Source organism: Carcharodon carcharias, chromosome 13 (assembly GCF_017639515.1).
Source record: "Carcharodon carcharias isolate sCarCar2 chromosome 13, sCarCar2.pri, whole genome shotgun sequence".
Lineage (NCBI taxonomy): Eukaryota > Metazoa > Chordata > Chondrichthyes > Lamniformes > Lamnidae > Carcharodon > Carcharodon carcharias.
The window spans coordinates 87,061,026-87,084,466 of NC_054479.1; the positions used below are offsets into that span (position 1 = coordinate 87,061,026).

The 23,441-nt window shown below is 51.6% G+C and overlaps 1 protein-coding gene across 6 annotated transcripts in view; it reads right to left on the reverse strand.

Moving 5' to 3' along the window:
- Positions 1–23,441, reverse strand: part of rassf8b (Ras association domain family member 8b) — a 118,531-nt gene that overhangs the window by 12,244 nt on the left and 82,846 nt on the right. For 3 of the 6 annotated variants that reach the window (XM_041203539.1, XM_041203541.1, XM_041203543.1), the window contains one exon: positions 5,195–5,361. In XM_041203539.1, the coding sequence (XP_041059473.1) occupies positions 5,195–5,297 (103 nt within the window). In that variant the 5' untranslated portion in view covers positions 5,298–5,361. Of the gene's footprint in view, positions 1–5,194; positions 5,362–14,471; positions 14,675–14,766; positions 14,818–23,441 lie in introns of those variants that run through there. The other 3 variants (XM_041203544.1, XM_041203540.1, XM_041203542.1) reach the window with 3 other exon arrangements.

Sequence of the window (23,441 nt, forward strand, 5' to 3'; positions counted from 1 at the left end):
TTCCAGACACCCAAGGTAATGCTCTGGGGACCCGGGTTTGAATCCCACCAAGGCAGATGGTAAAAAAAAATCTGGAGTTATAAAGTCTGATGATGACCATGAAACCATTGCAGATTATTGTAAAAACCCATCTGGTTCACTAATGTCCTCCAGGGAAGGAAATCTGCCATCCTTACCTGGCCTGGCCTACATGTGACTCCAGATCCATAGCAATGTGGTTGACTCTTAAATGCCCTCTGCTGTGAACAAGAGCAATTAGAGATGGGCAATAAACGCTGGCCTAGAGAGCGATGCCCACATCCCATGAACGAATCAAAAAAAAAAATTGGCGCAACATTGCATCCAACCCTGGGTAAGAGGAAGGGACTGGAAGAAGATGTCATTATATTGATGGACATACAGTAGAACTGTTGAGTAATCATTTCTTAATTTATAACACTTCAGAAATACTTAATGGCTGGAAAAGAGTCTGAGATGCTCTGAGGTTGTGAAAGGAGCTATATATATGCAAGTTCTTTGTTTTTCATAGCCTAAGATCAATCAGAGTTTAATTATTTACTGAGAGAATTATGCCAGAAATCCAGGATAAAACACTAGCACTTCCCTTGTTTAAACACACAGCCCACCCCTGGGGAAGGCAGCTCACCACTACCTTCTCAAGGGCAATGAGGGATGGAAATACATGCTGGCCCAGCCAGTGACGCCCACATCCCGTGAATGAATAATTTAAACAAGATATTATCAAACATTAGGATGTTTTTCTATGTTAAGGATGCTATATTAATTATACAAGGTGTTGTTGTTGATCTCCCACAGCTTTGGAGGACACTGTTTTATAAGGGAGTAGATCTGCTATGGGGCTTCTCAGCATTGAGTAAGAGAGTTGGGAGGATTCACCAATGCATCAACCAATTAATCTGATGGTAGCCCTCTCCCATTTGTATCAGAAGGTCGTGGGTTCAACTCCCAGTCCAGAACGCTGAACATAAAGTCCAGGCTGGCACTCCAGCGCAGTACGAAGCAGTGCGACACTGTCTGAGGTGCCATCTTTCTGATGAGACATTAGACAGGGGCACCCCCTCCACCCCTCAGCCCCACCCGACCAAGATGGACATAAAACATACATCATGTTATCTCTAAAGGCTCCACCCTGCCTTGGTCAATATTTGTTCTTCAACAGACTGTCTGGTCATTATCCTGAGGGGACAGGGGCGTAGTAGTTATTTTACTGGACTAATAATCCAGCTGTCCTGACTAGTGCTCTGGGGGCATGAGTTCAAATCCTACAGTGGTTATTACATCCTTTATAATAGACTCTAACATTTTCCCAATGACGGATGTTAAGCTAACTAGCCTATAGTTATCTGTTTTTTGTCTCCCTCCCCTATTGAATAAGGGTGTTACACTGGCAGTTTTCCAATCCTCTGGGACTCTTCCAGAATTGAAGGATTCTTGGAGGATTGCTACCAGTGCATCCACTATCTCTGTAGCTACATTCTTTAATATCCTAGGATGCAACCCATCAGGCCTAGGGAACTTGTCGGCCTTTAGCCCCATTGGTTTCCCTGGTGCTTTATCTCTAGTGATAGTTATTGTATTTACTTCTTCACCCCCCACCCCCGCTTTTGCCCTTTGATTATTTAGTATTTTTGGAATGCTATGTACACTTGAAGAATTTCCTGCTCTTTACAATTTATTGTAATTTTTTTTAACACCAGTATCAATCTTATACTTAACAAGCTATTTTTAAGCAAAAGAGAAAAAAAGACTAGAGACCTAAACACAAACTCATTTTGGGATGTAGATCAACAGGTCCAAGACATTTACCATTAATTTCTCCAGTGCTACTTCTTTACTAACACTAATTTATTCTGGTTCCTTATTCTCGCTGGTCCCATGGTTCTACAGTACCTCAGAGGTTTCTTTGTATCATCCCCTGTGAAAACAGAAACTTTCTCTTCCCTGCCATTTCGTTATTCCCTGCCTTTATCAATTCTCCTGTCTCTGCCTGTAATGGACCTACATTTTGGATTTGGTATTGTTTTCCTTTTTACATACTTAGAGCAGATTTTAAAGGAGGCCTGTGATGCAGTGGGTAGTGTCGCCACCTCTGGGCCAGAAGCTCCGGGTTCAAGTCCCCGCCACTTGTTGGCCATGGGAGGTGTGTTTATAACGTGGCCAAACATGTTGTTTATCAGCCTGTAAATCCTTTGGATATGCCTGATGGCAGGTATTAAGAGCGGGAGAGTTTCCTGGTCAGCAGCCATACTGCAGAAGGCAGCAGGAAACCACTGCAGTACCTTGCCAAACAGCATGGGCCAATCGCATTAGCCCATGGTCGCCAATATTCCTTTCAGAGCATGGTATCTGAAGAGAGGGAGAGTTAGAAGCTTTTACAGTCCGCTTTTTTGTTTCTCGCTAGTTTACTGTCATATTCTACCATCTGCAAGTTCCCTTTCAAGTTACACATCACCTTGACTTGGAAATATATCAAACGTTCTTTCACTGTTTCTGGGTCAAAATCCTGGAACTCCCCCCCTAACAGCACTGTGGGTGTACCTGCACCACATGGATTGCAGTGGTTCAAGCAGGCAGCTCACCACCATCTTCTCAAGGGCAATTGGGAATGGGCAATAAATGCTGGCCTAACCAGCGATGCCAACATCCCATGAAAGAATTTAAAAAGCCTCTGTTATTTCTGGGACCTTGGCTACTGTGTTTCCTATATTATGACAGTTATTACACCTCAAAATTACTTCATTGGTTAGAATGTTTTGGGAAAGCCTGTGGTTGCAAAATGCACTCTCTAAATACAAGTCTTTTTCCCTGTTCCAATATATCAGAGCTATGACGCTGAGACAAGCAAATGGCATTATTATTAAAGATTATTCTGGAAGAGTTACTTGCATCTCTTTTCAACTCGAATTTGGTAAACAACATTCATAATGTTTGTGGAAATTGTAAATCAGTGACCTTGATTATTATTTCATGTTGCTTTGCTTACGTACAAGTTTATCTCTGACTCTCATTTAAACAGAAGAGTAGATTAAATTCTGAAGGAGGACACGCGAAGCTGTTCATGGTGGATCAGCAGAGAATCACTGCCCACCTCTCCGCTCCTGGAATCCCCTCCATCTTCAGACTCCTGAACTCACAACCCTCCTGACTGGTACTAGCTGACCAAACAGGAATGGGCAACGTGTCTGTTGAAGGATTGAGAGATTAACTGTCACACTGGTCAGAATGAGGGACCAGTGGTGACGGTGACTGGCAATGTGCTTTCTTTAGGTGATTGGAGCGGAGGAGAATCATCCCTCCTCTTTGCAGCAAACCGCCCCCCCAAACCTGTGTGTCATCTCCTTCTTACACCATTAGTCTGGTCCCTTGTCCTCACCAGGCTCACAGCTTTTTATGTTTAAAAGGGTTTGCTACGTGTCAGATGTACTCTCCTCTACCCCACCATCATGAGTCAACTATTCATGGATGCCCATAGGGACCGAAGACCTGGCTGGTCCTTCAGATACTAAAAGTAGATGTGCAAATCTGCTAGGATTGGGGACGAGAGCCCTTATGGGGTAGTCATTACAGTCGGTTGGTGAAGGATAGAAGTAAAGCCAATCTTTGCATATATTTATAAACATTTATTTACAGTTATACTGTGCAAGAATACACTTACTAATTCAACAACCAAAGTTTCAGTTTGTGTTTATTTATAGGGGCTCAAGTGAGTCCCCAGTTAATGCCCAGCAACTGCATTCAATTAAAAACAATTAATATTCAATTAATAACTAGGAGGATGTCCTATGGGCAATGGGGTAATGATGATCCTGGGGTGTCTAGGGGTTCAGGAGCAGTAGAGAGAGACACATGGAAGGATGGAGTTGACAAGATGGAAAGGACATGGTCTGGCAGTTTTGATGGAGGTGGAGGAGAATGACTAGGACGTGGCAACACAGATTGATGGTCAGGCTGAGGAAATGTAGCCCACGTTCTTCCAGCCGCTTTACATCTGTCAGGTTCCCCTCTGTCTGCCATTCCTTACCAACACCTTCACTCATTTTATCAGCCATGGTCAGTGGCAGCTCTCTCCCCTCTGATACTGAAAGTTGAGAGTCAAGTTATACTTCAGAGATTTGAGCACAAAATCATGGCCAACATTCCAGTGCAGTACTGATGGAATGCTGCACAGTCAGACATGCCATCCTTCAGATATCTTGAGGACCTGTCCACCCTCTCAGATAGTTGTAAAAGATCCTGTGGCGCTATTTTGAAGAGGAGTGGGAGAGTTCCTCCCAGCATCCTGACCAATATTCATTCTTCAATCGACATCACTAAAACAGATTGGCCCAGATCTTCCGTTTCCATGTCATACCCCGGAGGTACCCTGGATGATGAGCTGGAGGACCCTTTGGAATTCCCTACAGCAAGGACTGCATGGGAATTGCCCAGGAAGTTTCAATGCCTGTTGGGCAATTTACCCTCTGCCTGGAACCATTTGAAACTCTGATTTAAAGTCAGAGACTTCGGATGCTTCCAACTCACTTAGCAGAATAGTTACCCAGGAGGAGTTAGAATGATTAAGAACAATTCTAACTCCTGGGTAATTATACTAGTGACCCCCCCCCCAACCCCCCCCAAGTCCCACCCCAACAATGCCCCTTTACTTTTTTTTATCTTTACTGACTACAGTGACAGGCCCACAAGGCAAAGTGTCCATGGGCCAGGAGCTCAGACTAAAGCAATCAGCAGCAGCTTACCTTTGATGCAGTTTTCTGGTACATTGGAGGTGAGAGGACCACCTTACGATAGAAAGTTAAAACTGGGTGACTATGTATAAAATAAGCAACCAGAATAAAAAGATGCTTAAACACAACTGCTGACAACGAGTGCAGGCTCAATGCTCATCAGGTCCATAACAGACACAAGAAATGCTATGATAATGATACATGTAGGCAATCATTCTGTGACAGTACACTTGAAACACATGAACACACACTGTGCCTCCACAGTTAGCCAGAGGGCCAATGCATCACAATAGAGAACAGTACAGCTTAGCTCAGCTTCTCCATTCTGCTGAGATCCTATCTTGGACAGGCCACACGATCTGCTGAGAAACAGTGGCCATGTTCTTTTCCACAGCTGGTAAGGAAATCTCTCACCCAAACATTGAAATAATCAACGAACAGCATCTTACCTATAGCTTGAGCAAGAGCGATGACGACCTCTTGGCAGGTCGTGACCTCCGTCACGCCACACACAATGCGCTGGACTCCATCCACCCATACCTTCAGCTCCATTATACACCGTCAGCTCATCCTCATTGCCCAGCAAATGCGGAGGTGGCAGGCTGGCAGTCACCAACTGTAACACATGATGAAACAATTATTACACATGCCTCTACTTACTTTATAGAAAAGCTATCAGAACTCTAATTACAGGAAGATGTCAACTGCCATACATTAAGGACATTCTTGAATTCTGAAGTGATAGAAGGTGCAAGTTTTTAAAAAAAAACCTTCACAGGATGTGGGCATCACTGGCTGGGCCAGTATTTATTGCCCATCCCTAATTGTCCTTGAGAAGGTGGTGGTGAGCCACCTTCAAGAACTGCTGCAGTCCATGTGGTGTAGGTCCACCCAGAGTGCTGTTAGGGAGGGAGTTCCAGGATTTTGACCCAGCGACAGTGAAGGAACAGCGTTATATTTCCAAGTCAGGATGGTGAGTGACTTGGAGGGGAACTTGCAGGTGGTAGTGTTCCCATGTCTCTGCTGCCCTTGTCCTTCTAGATGGTAGTGGTTGTGGGTTTGGAAGGTGCTGTCGAAGGAGTCTTAGTGAATTCCTGCAGTGCATCTTGTAGATGCAGCCACTGGGCATCCATGTTTGTGGATGGGGTGCAAATCAAGTGGGCTGCTTTGTCCTGGATGGTGTCAAGCTTCTTGAGTGTTGTTGGAGCTGCACTCATCCAGGCAAGTGGGGAACACTCCATCACACTCCTGACTTGTGCCTTGTAGGTGGTGCATAGGCTTTGGGGAGTTAGGAGGTGAGTTACTCACCACAGGATTCCTGGCCTCTGACCTGCTCTTGTAGGCATAGTATTTATATGGCTAGTTCAGTTCAGTTTCTGGTCAATGGTAACCCCCAACATGTTGATAGTGGGGGATTCAGTGATGACAATGCCATTGAATGTCAAGGGGCAGTGGTTAGATTCTTTCTTGTTGGAGATGGTCATTGCCTGACACTTGTGCGGTGTGAATATTACTTGCCACTTGTCAGCCCAAGCTTGGATATTCTCCAGGTCTTGCTGCATTTGGACATAGACTGCTTCAGTATCTGAGGAATCATGAATGGTGCTGACTATTGTGCAATCATCAGCGAACATCCCCAGTTCTGAGCTTATGATGGAAGGAAGGTCATTAATACAGCAGCTGACACTACCCTAGGACACTACCCTGAGGAACTCCTGCAGTGATGGCCTGGAGCTGATATGATTGACCTCCAACAACCACAAGCATCTTCCTTTGTGCTAGGTATGACTCCAACCAGCAAAGAGTTTTCCCCGATTCCCAATGACTCTAGTTTTGCTAGGGCTCCCTGATACCACACTTGGTCAAATGCTGCCTTGTGGTCAAGGGCAGTCACTCTCACCTCACCTCAGTTCAGCTCTTTTGTCCATGTTTGAACCACGGCTGTAATGAGGTCAGGAGCTGAGTGACCCTGCCAGAACCCAAAATGAGCATCAGTGAGCAGGTTATTGCTAAGCAAGTACTGCTTGATAGCACTGTTGATAATCCCTTCTATCACTTTACTGATGATTGAGAGTAGACTGATGGGGCGGTAATTGGCCGGGTTGGATTTGTCCTGCTTTTTTTGTACAGGACATACCTGAGCAAATTTCCACATTGCTGGGTAGATGCCAGTGTTGTAGCTGTACTGGAACAGCTTGGCTAGGGGCGCAGTAAGTTCAGGAGCACAAGTCTTCAGTACTATTGCTGGAATATTGCCAGGCCCCACAACCTTCGCAGTATCCAGTGCCTTTAGCCATTTCTTGATATCACGTGGAGTGAATTGAATTGGCAGAAGACTGGCATCTGTGATGCTGGGACCTCTGGAGGTGGCCAAGATGGATCACCCACTCGACACTTCTGGTTGAAGATTGTTGCAAATGCTTAAGTCTTGCTTTTTGTACTAAGTGCTGGGCTGCCCCATCATTGAGGATGGGGATATTTTTGGAGCCTCCTCCTCCAGTGAGTTGTTTAATTGTCCTCCACCATCCACGACTGGATGTGGCAGGACTGCAGAGCTTAGACCTGATCCATTGGTTGTGGGATCGCTTAGCTCTGTCTATCACTTGTTGCTTATGCTATTTGGCATGCAAGCAGACCTGAGATGTAGCTTCACCATGTTGACACCTCATTTTTAGGTGTGCCTGGTGCTGCTCCTGGCATGCGCTCCTGCACTCTTCACTGAACCAGGGTTGATCCCCTGGCTTGGTGGTAATGGTAGAGTGGGGGATATGCCAGGCCATGAGATTACAGATTGTGTTCGAGTACAATTTTGCTGCTGCTGATGGTCCACAGCGCCTCATGGATGCCCAGTCCTGAGTTGCTAGATCTGTTCAAAATCTATCCCATTTACATGGTGGTAGTGCCACACAACACGATGGAGGGTATCCTCGATGTGAAGGTGGGACTTCATCTTCACAATGACTGTGTGGTGATCTCTCCTACCGATACTGTCACGGACAGATGCATCTGCGACAGGCAGGTTGGTGAGGATGAGGTCAAGTATGTTGCTTCCTCTTGTTGGTTCCCTCACCACCTGCCGCATGCCCAGTCTAGCAGATATGTCCTTTAGGACTCGGCCAGCTCGGTCAGTAGTGGTGCTGCCGAGCCATTCTAGGTGATGGACATTGAAGTCCCTCCCCAACATGATACAAATGTAAAATGACACCGTCATCTCTATCACCTGTAAAGAAGCCCTCTCACTCCTCAAAGGTCTAACCCTTGATCCCACCATCATTGCAAACTATCATCCCATCTCCAGCCTCCCTGTCCTCTCCAAATTCCTTGAACGTGTTGTTGCCACCCAAATCCGTGCTCATCTTCCCAAGAACTCCATGTTTGAATCTCTCCAATCAGATTTCCTCCCTGCCACACAACTGAAACAGCTCTTACCAAAATCACAAATGACATCCTATCTGACTGGGACGAAGATAAACTTTCCCTCCTTGTCCTTCTCAACCTGTCTGCAGCCTTTGACGTGATTGAACACACCATCCTCCTCCAACACCTCGCCACTGTCATTCAGCTGGGTGCGACTGCACTCACCTGGTTCATTCTGATTGATCTAATCGTAGCCAGAGCATCACCCACAGTGGCTTCTCTTCTCACTCGCACACCATTACCTTTGACGTCACCCAAGGATCGATTCTTAGCTCCTCCTATTTCTCATCCACTGGCTGCCTCTTGGTGTCATCATCGAAAGGCAGTGTTAGTTTGCACATGTACACTGACAACGCCCAGCTCTATCTCGCCAGCATCTCACTTGGCTCCTCTACTATCGCTAAATTATCAGACTGCTTATCAGACATCTGGTACTGGATGAGCAGGAATTTCCTCCAATTAAATATTGGGAAGACTGAAAGCATTATTCTCAGTCCCCACCCCAAACACTGTTCCCCAGCGGCAAATTCCCTCTCCCTGGCAAAGTCTGACATGAAGCCAGTCTACTCACAATCTTGGTGTCAAATTTGATCTGAGGTAAGCTTCTGACCTCCTACTCACACCATCACTAAGGCTGCCCATTTTCACCTCTGTAACATCACTCGACTTTGTGCCTGTCTCATCTACAGCTAAAATCTCTCATTCCTGCCTTTGTTACCTCTAGATGCGACAATTCCAAGGCACTCCTCGCTGCTCTCCACCATTCTACCCTTCATAAACTTGAGGTCATCCAGAACTCAGCTAACCATTTCTTAACTTATACCAAGTCCTGTTCCCCTACCATCCCTGTGCTCTCCGACTTACACCATTGGTGACGGTGTCCTCAGTTGTCCAGGCTTCAAGCTTTAGAATTCCCTTCCTACACCTCCCTGCCAATCTATCTCACACCCCTCCTTTAAGATACCCCTTGAAGTCTCTCTCTTTGGTCATCTGACCTAATATCTCCCTATGTGGATCAATGTCATTTTTTTAATATAATGCTCCTCTGAAGCACCTTGGGATATTTCATTATATTTATATAGCACCTTTAACATAAGTTATTGTTGTTAATTGGAAATTATTGATTGTTTGACTCTACGTTGATGTTTAAATATTTGCAAAATCTTGCCCCTCAAGAAAATCTGCAATTGAAACAATCATCAAAGGTGAAGATAAAAAACCACAGGGAGGATTGCCCTGCCCCTTTCTGAATAGTACATTCGGATCTTTTACATCCACCTGAGAAGGCAGACAGGGCCTCGGTTCAATGCCTCAAAGAAATGCTGCACCTCTGAGAGTGCAGCACTCCCTCAGTGCTACACTGGAGTGTCAGCCTGGATTATGTGCTCAAGTCTCTGGAGTAGGACTTGAAACCACGACTGCCTGACGCAGGAGGGGAGAGTGCTACTCCATTGAGACAAGCAGGCATAATTCTTTGGCCCCTTTGTACCAGGGTAGTCTGGGATTTGGACACCTAATTATGAACCAACATGAACATTGCGCTGATCAAAAGGACAGGAATACAAATCAGGGTTGGAGGGACCTTGGAACTCAGTGGCCTTTCTGCTCGAGTTCCTGGTGTATGTATCTTCCTACTTCATCCTTGCCTTAACCTGACACGAATTGAAAGCTCTTTTTTTGCAGCTCACAGGAAAACAATTACTGGCCTTAAAAGGACACACCTCCCTTCTGACCTTAAAGTTCAATTCACCAGCAGTCAGTCAGTATGTGCCAACTCTTGCCAGCTACAAGTCAGCTTTGCAGCCAGTATCCTCTGGAAACCAATAGCTATGATATTATTGCACTCAGTCAGTTCAAGAAGGCCAGGAGACCCTTGGACACAGTTTAAAACTGGCACTTGACACTGCCAGATGACAAGACTGAATCAAGTGGATCAGAAGCAACTAAAGGTCAGGCTTGAGGATCAATATTCAGACAAGAAACAATATCGTCCACAAAAACAGAAAATTGCTGGGAAAACTCAGCAGGTCAAATAACAGCATCTGTGTAGAGAAAAACAGAGTTAATGTTTTGAATCCAAATGGCTCTTCTTCAGAGGATGTCACGGACTCAAAACGTTAACTGTTTTTCTCTCCACAGATGCTGTTAAACCTGCTGAATTTTCCCAGCATTTTCTGTTTTTGCTTCTGATTTCCAGCATCCGCAGTATTTTGCTTTTAACAATATCGTACAAGTTAGTTACATTAATGAGTAAATGAAAAGGTGATTAACCAAAACATTGCAAAAATATCTGCTTCCCACCGCACCCACGAATGCATCGCCAGCACCCACCTACCCTGCCTGCCAATGCAGCCCACCACATCCACCAGTGCAGCCCACCACACCCAGTGTGGGTACCACACTGTACCCACCAGCACAACCCTGCCAATGCAACCCATGCTATCCACTAGTGCACCACCTTACCCTCCAGCGTACCCAAGTGCGCCCACCAGCATACCCCACCACATCCATTAACACCCGCCAAGCATCCTACCATGCCCACCAGCACAACTCATTGTGCCTGCCAGTGCAACTCATGGCACCCAATAGTACATCCTGCCAGCACACCCCACAATGCCCACCAGTGCACCATACTGCGCCCACTAACAGTGCCTGCTAACGTTAGCACAAACAACACTGAACGAATACATTGTGATTCTACATTACAAAACTGCAAAACAATTAAGATGATCAGCATGCATTACTGGTGATTTGTTACATTTTTTTATATTGGAAAAGGATGACGAGTGTAAAACATGCTGAAGTATAAATTCCATTCCATGGAATCCCAGGAACTCAATATATTCAAATTAAAACGTTAGTAGCACATCCTGAACAATAGGGCAGTGGTCAGCACTAATTAACAGGGAACCAACAAGCCAATTTTAACTGTCACTCGCAACTTAATAACAAGCCTCATCCATCAACATTGTGAAAGGTCTCACTCACAGGACCAACTGCTTATTAAACCAACAAGTTAATTTCAGGGTGAATCCTTTTGGAGTGATATTAATTAACATGGGGACAATGTTGAGGGATGCACAAGATGTAATATATTTGAAGCAACTCAAGTTTTATGTGAAATCAATGTGTCAGCAAATTCAGACTGCTGAACAAACTATATCAATAGTGACCAGAGAAAAAGTTTGGATTGTAAGCAAAACTGTCAGGGACCAACAGCACTGGGGAATATAGCCTTTCACTTAAAGTGATATTTGAACTTGCTGCCTTCCGAGATTCTCTAACTTTTTTTATTCATTTATGGGATGTGGGCGTCGGTTGCTAGGCCAGTATTTATTGCCCATCCCTAATTGCCCTTGAGAAGGTAGTGGTGAGCTGCCTTCTTGAACTGCTGCAGTCCATGTGGTGTGGGTACACCCACAGTGCTATTAGGGAGGGAGGTCCAGGATTTCAACCCAGTGACAATGAAGGAATGGCAATATATTTCCAAGTCAGGATGATGAGTGGCTTGGAGGGGAACTTCTAGGTGGAGGTGTTCCCATGTATCTGCTGCCCTTGTCCTTCTAGATGGTAGTGGTTGTGGGTTTGGAAGGTGCTGTCTAAGGAGCCTTGGTGAGTTCCTGCAGTGCATCTTGTAGATGGTGCACACTGCTGCTACTGTACGTCGGTGGTGCAGGGAATGAATGTTTGTGGATGGGGAGCTAATGAAGAGGGCTGCTTTGTCCTGGGTGGTGTCGAGCTTCTTGAGTGTTGTGGGAGCTGCACTCATCCAGGCAAGTGGGGAGTATTCCATCACATTCCTGATTTGTGCCCTGAAAATGGTGGACAGGTTTTGGGGAGTCAGGAGGTGAGTTATTCCCGGCAGGATTCCGAACCTCTGACCTGCTCTTGTAGCCACAGTATTTATATGATTTTTTTTTAACGACAATGAGGAAGGAAAACCAAATGACCAAGGAATATATGGAAAACTGGAAATGCGCTGAATAGATGGACCAGGAATGGGTTTTAGCTTTTACTGCATGTTCCATTAAACCCATTCAGCACATCTTCAATCAAAAGTGTTGCTCCAGCACAACTAACAGATTTAAACTGCACCTAAATCTCCAGGCCTTCACTCTTATCATTACCTACACAGAACAGGTCAATGTCTTCCCACTTATGGTGCTTTCAAACTTTACATTGCATGCACTTGTGCGAATGACTATAGGTGGTGCAAGGGCACCCAGAAAAGTAGCAAACTTTTACAATGGAAGATACACCATCTAAAACCAAGTGCTCCCATTGGTGAAATGACAGGCTCTCTACAGTAGGAGATTGACCCTTTTATCTCAATCCCATCAATTGGCCAATGTCCTATTAGCCCTGTGGGCTGGATTTACAGGAGTGGGGGGGGGGGGGGGGGGGGGGGGGGGGGGGGGGGGGGGGGGCTGCGGCTAGTGGCGGTGGTGCAGATTCCTCACCTCCCCAACCGTAATATCCAGGGGCATCCCACTGACCCGAAACCCAGCTGCTCATGACAATATTACACTGGTTTAGGGTGGGATTTCAGAGAAGTGAGCTCCTGCAGACCATCTACAGGATGCACTGCAGGAATTCTCCAAGGCTCCTTTGACAGCACCTTCCAAACCCATCTAGAAGGACAAGGGCAGCAGATAGATGGGAACACCACCACCTGCAAGTTCCCCTCCAAGCCACTCACCATCCTGACTTGGAAATATATCACCGTTCCTTCACTGTCACTGGGTCAAAATCCTAGAACTCCCTCCCTAACAGCACCATGGGTATACCTACACCACATGGACCGCAGCGGTTCAAGAAGGCAGCTCACCACCTCCTTCTCAAGTGCAACTAGGAGTGGACAATAAATGCTGGCCCAGCCAGCGACACCCACATCCCATGGTTGAATAAAAAAAAATGTCCGGGCATTTTGGACTGGACTGCCTGACAGACCCCAGCAAGGAGATGAAGGGGGTGGGCGGTGTGTTTCCGAGGCTGGGAGGGGAGGGCAGGGATGGTTTAAGGGAGGGGTACAATCTTGGCAGGGATGCCTCCGACAGGCACAATGAGGTAGCCCCCTTCCTGCAGCCATACAGTTAGTGCTGCCAGGCTGCCCACTTTGCTTCTGACTTCCTCTGCTACATGTAAAACAGGGGTGGGCAGGAAGGAAGCGGACAGCCACTCTTTTATTTTATGTGACCCCCCTCCCTGCCTTCAAATAGGCTGGGGAGGGGTGGCGGGTGTAAAATTCAGCTCTACATGCGAGTACCATGTGCCTCAGTAATTTCTGTGCTGCAAGAGGTGAAGCAAACTATACTAAAGTCAGTGTTAAGCGCACAATACGTTAAGCACAGTCTCCAACCACCAAAGGGAAATAGCTCAGCAGACACCACCACCCCCCCCCCCCACCCCCAAACAACATATAACTTAATGAAATTTGAGATACTGGATATCCATCATCTTCAAATCTAGATGCACAAATCCTGCAAGACTTGGGGGAAGAGGGGAAAATAAGTAAAAAGAGTCTCCAGATGAGGCAAAACTCCAGAGAGAAGATATCTTACCGTTGACAGCAAGTTATGCAATGCTCAATACTTGGCCTCACAAGAGTACTTTGTTTTGGACTGGAAGGGATATATTCAGAGGGGAGAGGAAAAGACAAAGGAGAAATTTAAGACAATATTCCCTCATTGTTGGGTTCTTAAAACCCCAAAGTGGTTCGGAACTGGCTGTAAGTGTCAGTTGCAATGTCAAATGAAACAGCTTTTAATGTTTTCTGGTGTGTGTGTGTAGCACGATAGCACCATCATACCCAATGCCTAAATATGGCAGAAGGGATGTGAGTTTTTAAAGGTTTAATATCCACATGGTCAACAGACACTCTTTATCACTGGCACTAAGGACTGGAAAATTGCTACTAAATTACCTACTAATGCACACAACATGCGTGTCCGACATTCTTTGGCTGTTATACTTCCCAAACAATACCAGATATTTACTATCTTAAAGATTGAAACCTCCGTAACGATCGTCCTTACTAACGTATTTTCCAAGCAAGAAATGAAGTCTGGATTCGGTTAAGCAAGAAACCCAGGATAAATCTGTGTACTTTTGACAAGTTGATCAGACACAATTAAAGGGAAGAGCTGAATTTTCAGCCAGGTCTATCCACCATCTGGGCTATAATATAACAAATAAAAGCAGCAGTTTTACTTTTATTTTTATTTCTTTAAAAAAAAGCGAAAACCATCCTCGTTGAGCCAGCAGTAACTGGAATTAACGCTGTATTACGGCATGATCAAGCTTCCTTACCTACCGGGAATAGAATGCTTCCTTCTAACACCGGCTCCAACTGACTGGCAGTAAAGAGGCTCCGGGCTAGCCCTGGGTAATTCAGCTTTCTGTCGTTAAACATTCCATTGTCTGGACTCTCAGTGCTGGCTGCTGCTGCTTCTACTACGCTCAGTCTCCATATCCCTCAGGGCGGTATGTCCTTCATACTGCTCTGCACTGAACTAAACTCAAACATCGGGGGAGGGGGGCGGAGGGTGGTGGGGGTGGAGATACGTTCTGATGTGGTCAATGGAAACGGCAACGAGAAACCTACCTTGTGAGGCTTAGCAGGGACAAGCCCACCACTGCATCATTCTGCGGCTCCCTCCCCACCCCCCCCTTTTTTTTTAACCATCCGGAATTTTAAAAGAAAACAGTAAAGTGCAAGTTAGAAAGTCCAAGTGACAGAAATAGAGGGGCCAGGTTACTTATCGGCCACTTGCTGGGCCGTACAGTGCAAAGGAATAGCTGACATCAGCTGGTTGATGGAAACTGATCCTATTTGCATGTTAATGGTGTCAGAACTGAAGTTTGATGAGCCAAGCTCCGAGCCAAATAAAGTTCGTTTCCTGGACTGCAACAGTTATGACAACTTTTGAAAAGTTTTTTTTTAAATCTCGGAGTTAGCAGCGAACTCTAGTTCTGACACCAATAATGTGCAAAGGAGGTCAGCTCTTGTCCACAACACCATCGCCAACCTCCATTTCCTTTGATTTTAAAAGTTTCCAGCACTTTAATAAAAGTGACAACTTTGAAAGCCTTAACGAAAATGCTGTTTCTTTTGAAGAGAGTGGGGTGGGTGGGTGGGTGGGCGTCCGTGTGGGAAAGAAACTAAACAATGCACAAAGACCTGATGATCCAAGAGTAAGGCTGACCAGTTCCTGGTATGTAAATGTTTACGCATCGAGACAGTACTATACATCTTAAAAGGGGCCCTCACAGGGAGTATCCAGAGAAGGCGCAGCTCCTATAACAGCCTGTTCCCAAAACCCATTTCAGTCCTTAGCACACCACTGTGTCTCTTCAGCCAGTCTTGTACCAAAGCAGCCAAACTTCGGCAAGACCACATCAACTTACCCTTTGGCAGCAAGGCTTCCCATTGTTTTCAGAACTAAACATAAGCAATAATAAGATTCTTTCATTTAAAGTGGCAGCCCTCAACTCGACACCATTAACTCTCCCCCTTCCTCCTCCTCCCCATTTACTGTACACTGGTCAGATTTCTCACAACACATTAACCAGACTGTACCGCTTTAAAAACACAGTCCGATCCCAAAATGAAGCCACTTGGGTCCATGGCTGAAACCAACCGGAGCTGCGACACTTACAGTCAATCCCAAGCGCCGGAACTTTAGTAACTTGGATCCAGCTGCGGTAAAGATCATTATTGAGCGTTGTCAACCCCCTCCAGCACTTCCCTGGAGTCTCCAGAAATTAATCTCCTGGGCACTGCCACCGGCAGCTCAGGGGAGAGTCGGACACAGGAGTATTGGGAAGAAAACGCTGTACATTCTATTTGCACAGTACGCATTACATTGTTCTCAAGGGGGTAAAGAGGTTGTTCGACCCGCTGTTAGAGGCGGGCGGGTCACGTAATGAATCCACTGGCAACGCATCCAGAGTCGGTGGCCCTGATCACAATATCGAGCACGTGTTACTATAAATCCTTTAAAATGCATGGAAAATTAGACATGTACACCAAGGACTGCAACACAACAGGAAAGTTCCACAGGTCCATGTTTTGAACATCAGTGACCATCAAATCGACGGAATTTGCCTCGCCCCTCACAAAACCTACTTCGGAAAATCTCACTACACCCAGAAGAGCAGCTCACAATGAAATATTACAGCAGTTGAAGGGATAATACCAATTTATGGTGGGCTGAAGGGCCTTCCCTTTCAGCTGCACTACCTGACTCTTCGATGGAAGTTCCAACTTAAATCTGAAACAAAAACAACATGCTGGAACAACTCAGCGGGCCTGACAGCATCTGTGGAGAGGAACAGAGTTAACCTTCGGAGTCCATACGACTTCTTCAGAGCTAAAGTAAAAACGTGATGAAATTTATACTGTTTAAGGGGGCTGGGACAGGTGAAACTGGATAGAAGGCCAGTGATAGGTGGAGGCAAAGGAGAGATTGGCAAAGATGTCATGAACAAAAGGACAAAGGGGGTGTTAATGGTAGTGGTAAGGGCTAAAGGAGGTGTTAAGGTGCTTAAATCTGTATCTGCTAGCACTACAATGCATTTGTGTGGGGGAGAATCTTACAACACAGGAGGCCACTTGGCCCATAGTATCTATACCAGCTCATGTAAGGAGTATCCAATTCGTCCCGCTTCCCTATGCATTTCCCACCAAAACCTGGAAACATTTTCCATTTCAAATCTATATCCTTGATTTTTAAAAAATCTTGTAAACCTGTGTATTATCAGGTCACGAGATTTCATTTTTCAGGCAGGAGGTTGGGAGGGGGAGGAGAAGAGGAAGGTAGTTAAGGGGAGGGGAAGAGGGGGTAAAGGGAGCGGAGGGGGGAAGAGGGAGATGGGGGGGAAGAGGGAGCGGGGGAAAGTGGGGGAGGGGGAAAGTGGGGGAGGGGGAAAGTGGGGGAGGGAGGGAAGTGGGGGAGGGAGGGAAGTGGGGGAGGGAAGGGGAGGGAGGGAAGTGAGGAGGGAGGTGTGGAGGGAGGGAGGGAAGTGGGAGGGAGTGAGGGGGGAGTGAAGTGGGGAAGGAGGGGGGAGTGAAGTGGGGAAGGAGGGGGGAGTGAAGTGGGGAAGGAGGGGGGAGTGAAGTGGGGAAGGAGGGGGGGGAAGGAGGGGGGGGAAGGAGGGGGGGGAAGGAGGGGGGAAGGAGGGGGTGGGAGGGGGGGAGGGAGGGGGTGGGAAGGGGGGAGGGAGGGGGTGGGAAGGGGGGAGGGAGGGGGGAGGGAGGGGGTGGGAAGGAGGGAGGGAGGGGGTGGGGAGGGGGGGAGGGGGAGGGAGGGAAGGAGGGGGAGGGAGGGGGTGGGAAGGAAGGAGGGGGAGGGAGGGGGGAGGGAGGGGGTGGGAAGGAGGGGGGAGGGAAGGGGAGGGAGGGGGGGAGGGAAGGGGAGGGAAGTGGGGAGGGGAACGAGGGGGAGGGGAACGAGGGGGAGGGGAACGAGGGGGAGGGAGGGAAGTGGGGGAGGGGGAGGGGGAGGGAAGTGGGGGAGGGGGAGGGAGGGAAGTGGGGGAGGGGGAGGGAGGGAAGTTGGGAGGGAGGTGTGGAGGGAGGGAGGGAAGTGGGAGGGAGGTGGGGAGGGAGTGAGGGGGGAGTGAAGTGGGGAAGGGGGGGAGGGAGGGGGTGGGAAGGAGGGGGGAGGGAGGGGGGTGGCAAGGAGGGGGGAGGGAGGGGGAGGGAGGGGGGAGGGAGGGGGTGGCAAGGAGGGGGGAGGGAGGGGGAGGGAGGGGGAGGGAGGGGGTGGCAAGGAGGGGGGAGGGAGGGGGTGGGAAGGAGGGGGGGAGAGAAAGGGATGGGAAGGAGGGGGGGAGAGAAAGGGTGGGGAAGGAGGGGGGAGGGAAGGGAGGGGGAGGGAAGTGGGAAGGGAGGGAGGGAGGGAGGCAAGTGGGGAGGGAGGGGGAGGGAGTGGGGAGGGAGGGGGAGGGAGTGGGGAGGGAGGGGGAGGGAGTGGGGAGGGAGGGGGAGGGAGTGGGGAGGGAGGGGGAGGGAGTGGGGAGGGAGGGGAGGGAGTGGGGAGGGAGGGGAACGAGGGGGAGGGAGGGAAGTGGGGAGGGAGGGAAGTGGGGAGGGAAGTGGGGAGGGAGGGGGAGGGAGGGAAGTAGGTGGAGAGGGAAGTTGGGGGGGAGGGAGGGAAGTGCGGGAGCGGGGAAGTGGGGGATGGGGGAAAGAGGGTGTGGGGGGAGGATTGGAAGTGGGCGGAGGAATGGAAGTGGGTGAGGGTGGAGGAAGGGAAGTGGTTGAGGGGGGAAGGTGGGGAGTTGGGGAGGGGTGAAGGAGGGAAGTGGGGGGGAGGGAAGGAAGTGGGGAAGGGAGGGAAGTGGGGAAAGGAGGAAGGAGGGAAGTGAGGGAGGGGGAGGAAGGGTGAGGGAGGGGGGAGGGAGGGTGAGGGGGAAGGGGGGAGGGAGGGTGAGGGGGAAGGGGGGAGGGAGGGTGAGGGGGAAGGGGAGGGAGGGTGAGGGAGGGGGGAAGGAGGGTGAGGGAGGGGAGTGGAGGGAGGGGAGTGGAGGGAAGTGGGGAGGGAGGGGAGTGGAGGGAAGTGGGGAGGGAGGGAAGGAAGTGGGAGGGAGGGAAGTGGGAGGGAAGTGGGGATGGAGAGAGGGGGAGGGAAGTGGGGTCGGAGGGGGGGTGGGAAGTGGGGAGGGAGGGGGAGGGAAGTGGGGAGGGAGGGAGGGAAGTGGGGAGGGAGGGAGGGAGGGAAGTGGGGAGGGAGGGAGGGAGGGAAGTGGGGAGGGAGGGAGGGAAGGAAGTGGGGAGGGAGGGAGGGAAGTGGGGAGGGAGGGAGGGAAGTGGGGAGGGAGGGAAGGAGGGAAGTGGGGAGGGAGGGAAGTGGGGAGGGAGGGAAGTGGGGAGGGAGGGAAGTGGGGAGGGAGGGAGGGAAGTAGGGAGGGAGGGAAGGAGGGAAGTGGGGAGGGAGGGAAGTAGGGAGGGAGGGAAGGAGGGAAGTGGGGAGGGAGGGAAGTGGGGAGGGAGGGAAGTGGGGAGGGAGGGAAGTAGGGAGGGAGGGAAGGAGGGAAGTAGGGAGGGAGGGAAGTGGGGAGGGAAGTGGGGGAGGGGGAGGGAGGGCAGTGGGGGAGGGGGAAGGAGGGCAGTGGGGGAGGGGGAAGGAGGGCAGTGGGGGAGAGGGAAGGAAGGGAAGTGGGGGAGGGGGAAGGGAGGGAAGTGGGGGGGAGGGAAGTGGGGAGGGGGGAGGGAAGTGGGGAGGGAGGGAGGGAGGGAAGTGGGGGAGGGGGAGGGAGGTAATTGGGGGAGGGCGCAGGGAGGGGGAGGGAGGAAAGTGGGGGAAGGGTGAAGGAGGGGGGAAGGGTGAAGGGGGGGGGAGGAGGGGGGGAGTGGGAGAGGGAGGGAGGGGAGGGAGTGGGGAGAGGGAGGGAGGGGAGGGGAGTGGGGAGGGGAGTGGGGAGGGGAGTGGGGAGAGGGAGGGAAGGGAGGGGAGAGGGAGGGAGGGGAGAGGGAGGGAGGGGAGAGGGAGTGGGGAGGGGAGTGGGGAGAGGGAGGGAGGGGAGAGGGAGGGAGGGGAGGGGAGTGGGGAGGGGGACGGAGGGGAGTGGGGGGAGCGGGAGGGAGGGGTGCGTGGGAGGGGGCGGGAGGGGAGAGGGGGCAAGAGGGGCAGGAGGGAGTGGTGGGGCAGAGGGAGCAGGGGAGGGGGGCAGAGGGAGCAGGGGAGGGGGGCAGAGGGAGCAGGGGAGGGGGAAGAGGGAGCGGGTGGAGGGGGGAAGAGGGAGCGGGTGGAGGGGGGAAGAGGGAGCGGGTGGAGGGGGGAAGAGGGAGCGGGTGGAGGGGGGAAGAGGGAGCGGGTGGAGGGGGGCAGAGGGAGCGGGTGGAGGGGGGAAGAGGGAGCGGGGGGAGGGGGAAGAGGGAGCGGGTGGAGGGGGGAAGAGGGAGCGGGTGGAGGGGGAAGAGGGAGCGGGTGGAGGGGGAAGAGGGAGCGGGTGGAGGGGGGAGCAGGGACAGCGGGGAGAGGCAGCGGGGAGAGGGGGAAGAGGCAGCGGGGAGAGGGGGAAGAGGCAGCGGGGAGAGGGGGAAGAGGCAGCGGGGAGAGGGGGAAGAGGCAGCGGGGAGAGGGGGAAGAGGCAGCGGGGAGAGGGGGAAGAGGCAGCGGGGAGAGGGGGAAGAGGCAACAGGGGAGAGGGGGAAGAGGCAACAGGGGAAGGGGGAGTGGGCAAGGGGGGGTAGGATGGATGAGGGGGCCAGGCGTAGTGGGGTGTGGGTTGGGGGCTATGGGAGTGGGGGAAAGAGGGGGCAGGAGGAGCAGGGTAGAGACGGAGGGGGAGCGGGGAAGACATGGAGGGGGAGTGCGGGAAAGAGTGGGGCAGGGGGCGGTGGGGGCAGGGCGAGGTGGGGGAAGATGGGACAGGGGGAGGAGGGCGCAGGGGGGAGGGGAAGAGGGGGAGCAGGGTGAAGAGGGAATGGTGGGGAAGGTGGAAGGAGGACCGGGGGAAGGGGGTAGAAAGAGTGGGCGGAGGGGGAAGAAAGAGTGGGCGGAGGGGGAAGAAAGAGTGGGCGGAGGGGGGAAGAAAGAGTGGGCGGAGGGGGGAAGAAAGAGTGGGTGGAGGGGGGAAGAAAGAGTGGGTGGAGGGGGGAAGAAAGAGTGGGTGGAGGGGGGAAGAAAGAGTGGGCGGAGGGGGGAAGAGGGAGTGGGGGAGGGGGCAAAGCGAGCGGGGAGGGGGAAAAGCGAGCGGGGGAGGGGGAAAAGCGAGCGGGGGAGGGGGAAAGAGCGAGCGGGGGAGGGGGAAGAGCGAGCGGGGGAGGGGGAAGAGCGAGCGGGGGAGGGGGAAAAGCGAGCGGGGGAGGGGGAAGAGCGAGCGGGGGAGGGGGATGAGGGAGTGGGGGAGGGGGACGAGGGAGCAGAGGGGGGATGGGGGGAGAGAGGGAGCGGGGGTGGAAGAGCGAGCGGGGGAGGGGGATGAGGGAGTGGGGGAGGGGGACGAGGGAGCAGAGGGGGGATGGGGGGAGAGAGGGAGCGGGGGTGGAAGAGGGAGCAGGGAGGGGGAAGAGGGAGCAGGGGGAGCGGGGGGAAGGTGGAGCGGGGGGCAAGAGGGAGCGGGGGGCAAGAGGGAGCGGGGGGCGAAGAGGGAGCGTGCGGGAAGAGGGAGCGGGAGCGTGGGGGAAGAGGGAGCGGGGGAGGGGGAAGAGGGAGCGGGGGAGGGGGAAGAGGGAGCGGGGGAGGGGGAAAGAGCGAGCGGGGGAGGGGGAAGAGCGAGCGGGGGAGGGGGAAGAGCGAGCGGGGGAGGGGGAAGAGCGAGCGGGGGAGGGGGACGAGCGAGCGGGGGAGGGGGACGAGCGAGCGGGGGAGGGGGACGAGCGAGCGGGGGAGGGGGACGAGCGAGCGGGGGAGGGGGACGAGCGAGCGGGGGAGGGGGACGAGCGAGCGGGGGAGGGGGACGAGCGAGCGGGGGAGGGGGACGAGGGAGTGGGGGAACAGGGGGAGGGGGAAGAGGGAGCAGGGGAGGAGGGGGGGGGGAAAGGGGGAGCGGGGGGGAAGAGGGTGTACGGGGGAAGAGGGGGGTAAGGGCGAGGGAGAGGGAGATGGGAAGGGGAGAGGGAGATGGGAAGGGGAGAGGGGAAGCGGGAGGGGGAAAGGGGTGAGGGGGATGGGGTGGAGTAAGAGAGGGGGAAGGGGCAGGGAAAGGGAGGGAAGGGGAAGAGGGAAGAATGAGGGGGAGTGGGTGGGGAGGGGGAATGAGGTGAGGGGGATGGGGTGAGGGGGATGGAGGAGGGGGATGTGGTGGAGTAGGAGAGGGGGAAGCAGCAGGGAAAGGAAGGGGTTGGGAGGAGGGAAGGAGGAAGGAAAGAGGAGGGGGGAGTGGGTGGGGAGCAGGAGAGGAGAGGGGTGTGGGTGCGGAGGTGGGGAGAGGGGAAGGGGAGGGAGGGGAGAGGGAAGGGTGTAGGTAGAGGGATAGGGAGAGGGGAAGCATGAGAGGGGAAACGTGGGGAAGGGGAGGGAGGTTGATAATGGGGAAGGGAGGCGGGGAGGGTAGGTGGGAGAGTAGGGAAAGTGTGTGAGGATGAGAGGGAGGGGCAAGGGGGAGGGAGGGGAAAGGGGAGGGAGGGGAAAGGGGAGGGAGAGGCAAGGGGAACTGGAAGGAGAGGGAAGGGGAAGGGTAGGGAGGGGGAAGGGAATGGGGAAGGGGAAGGGGGAAGGGAGAAGGAGGGGGAAGGGAGGAGGAGGGGGAAGGCGAGGAGGAGGGGGAAGGGGAGGGAAGGGGTGGAGGTGGAGGTGAGGGGGCAGAGGGAAGGGGAGTGGAGGGGTAAGGGGGCAGTGGGTGAGTGGGCAGGGCGCTAGGGCTGGAAGCTGGCCAGCACTCCAGGCAGCTTAAGAAACCTTCCCTACTTGCCTGGGAGCAGTAGCTGTCACAGGCTGCCTTGTAAAGGGGCTCTTCCTCCGCTTCCCCCCCACACACCCCAGTGTGTGGTCTGGCTGCAAAGGCCATTTTTAATTTAAAGTTTGAAAAAGTTGGCGAAAGGGCACCTCCGTTTTGAAGTATCATTTTCCTGCCATGGCATCAGATGCTCCTTTCATGCTGGAAGGCCTCTGGTTGGCCTCCTTTTCATGAGCCCTCCTGCCTGGACAGCGAGTCTGCCCTCTGGTCATTAACTGGCCAATTCGGGGAAAATCAGAGTGAGTGACCGTTTCCCTTGACGGTGAGAGATTCTGACCCACATTTCAGCCTAATGGCTGGGTCCAGTAGCCCATAGTGTGGATAGTCAATGGTAACTGCCATTCTGCAAAACCTGTAGTTCAAGTTTCCAGTGAGTAGAAATAGCTTTTGAGGTGTAGGAGAGCAGGGATGCTTATGTGGATGGGTGGTCAGTTGGCCCATGGCCCCATAAGCTATCATTTTGTAACTGGTAATTTGTGCCAGAGTAGTTTGGTAAATGATACATTGCTAGCATCTAATGAAAAGTCAGAAAACTCTGACCTCGGTATAAATGGTCTTTTGAAGTTTGACTGTCTATATGGCAATTCATAAAGAGTACATCTGTCAGAAAACCAAAGCTCAGTCTATAAAGGCGTTCGACAAAAGACTAGAGGAGGTTAGTGCAGTGTGCAGCAATGCAATTGCTAGGATTACCAGCATATTATTAAAAATGTACTATCTAATACTGTCCTATACTGCATGAGAAAAAGACAAGTTTCTGGCTCTGCTGTGGGCTCTTCTTCAGAGCTCTAAAGAAATCATACAGACTTGAAGCGTAATCTCTATTTCTCTCTCCACAGATGCTGTCAGACCTGCTGAGTTTTACCAGCATTT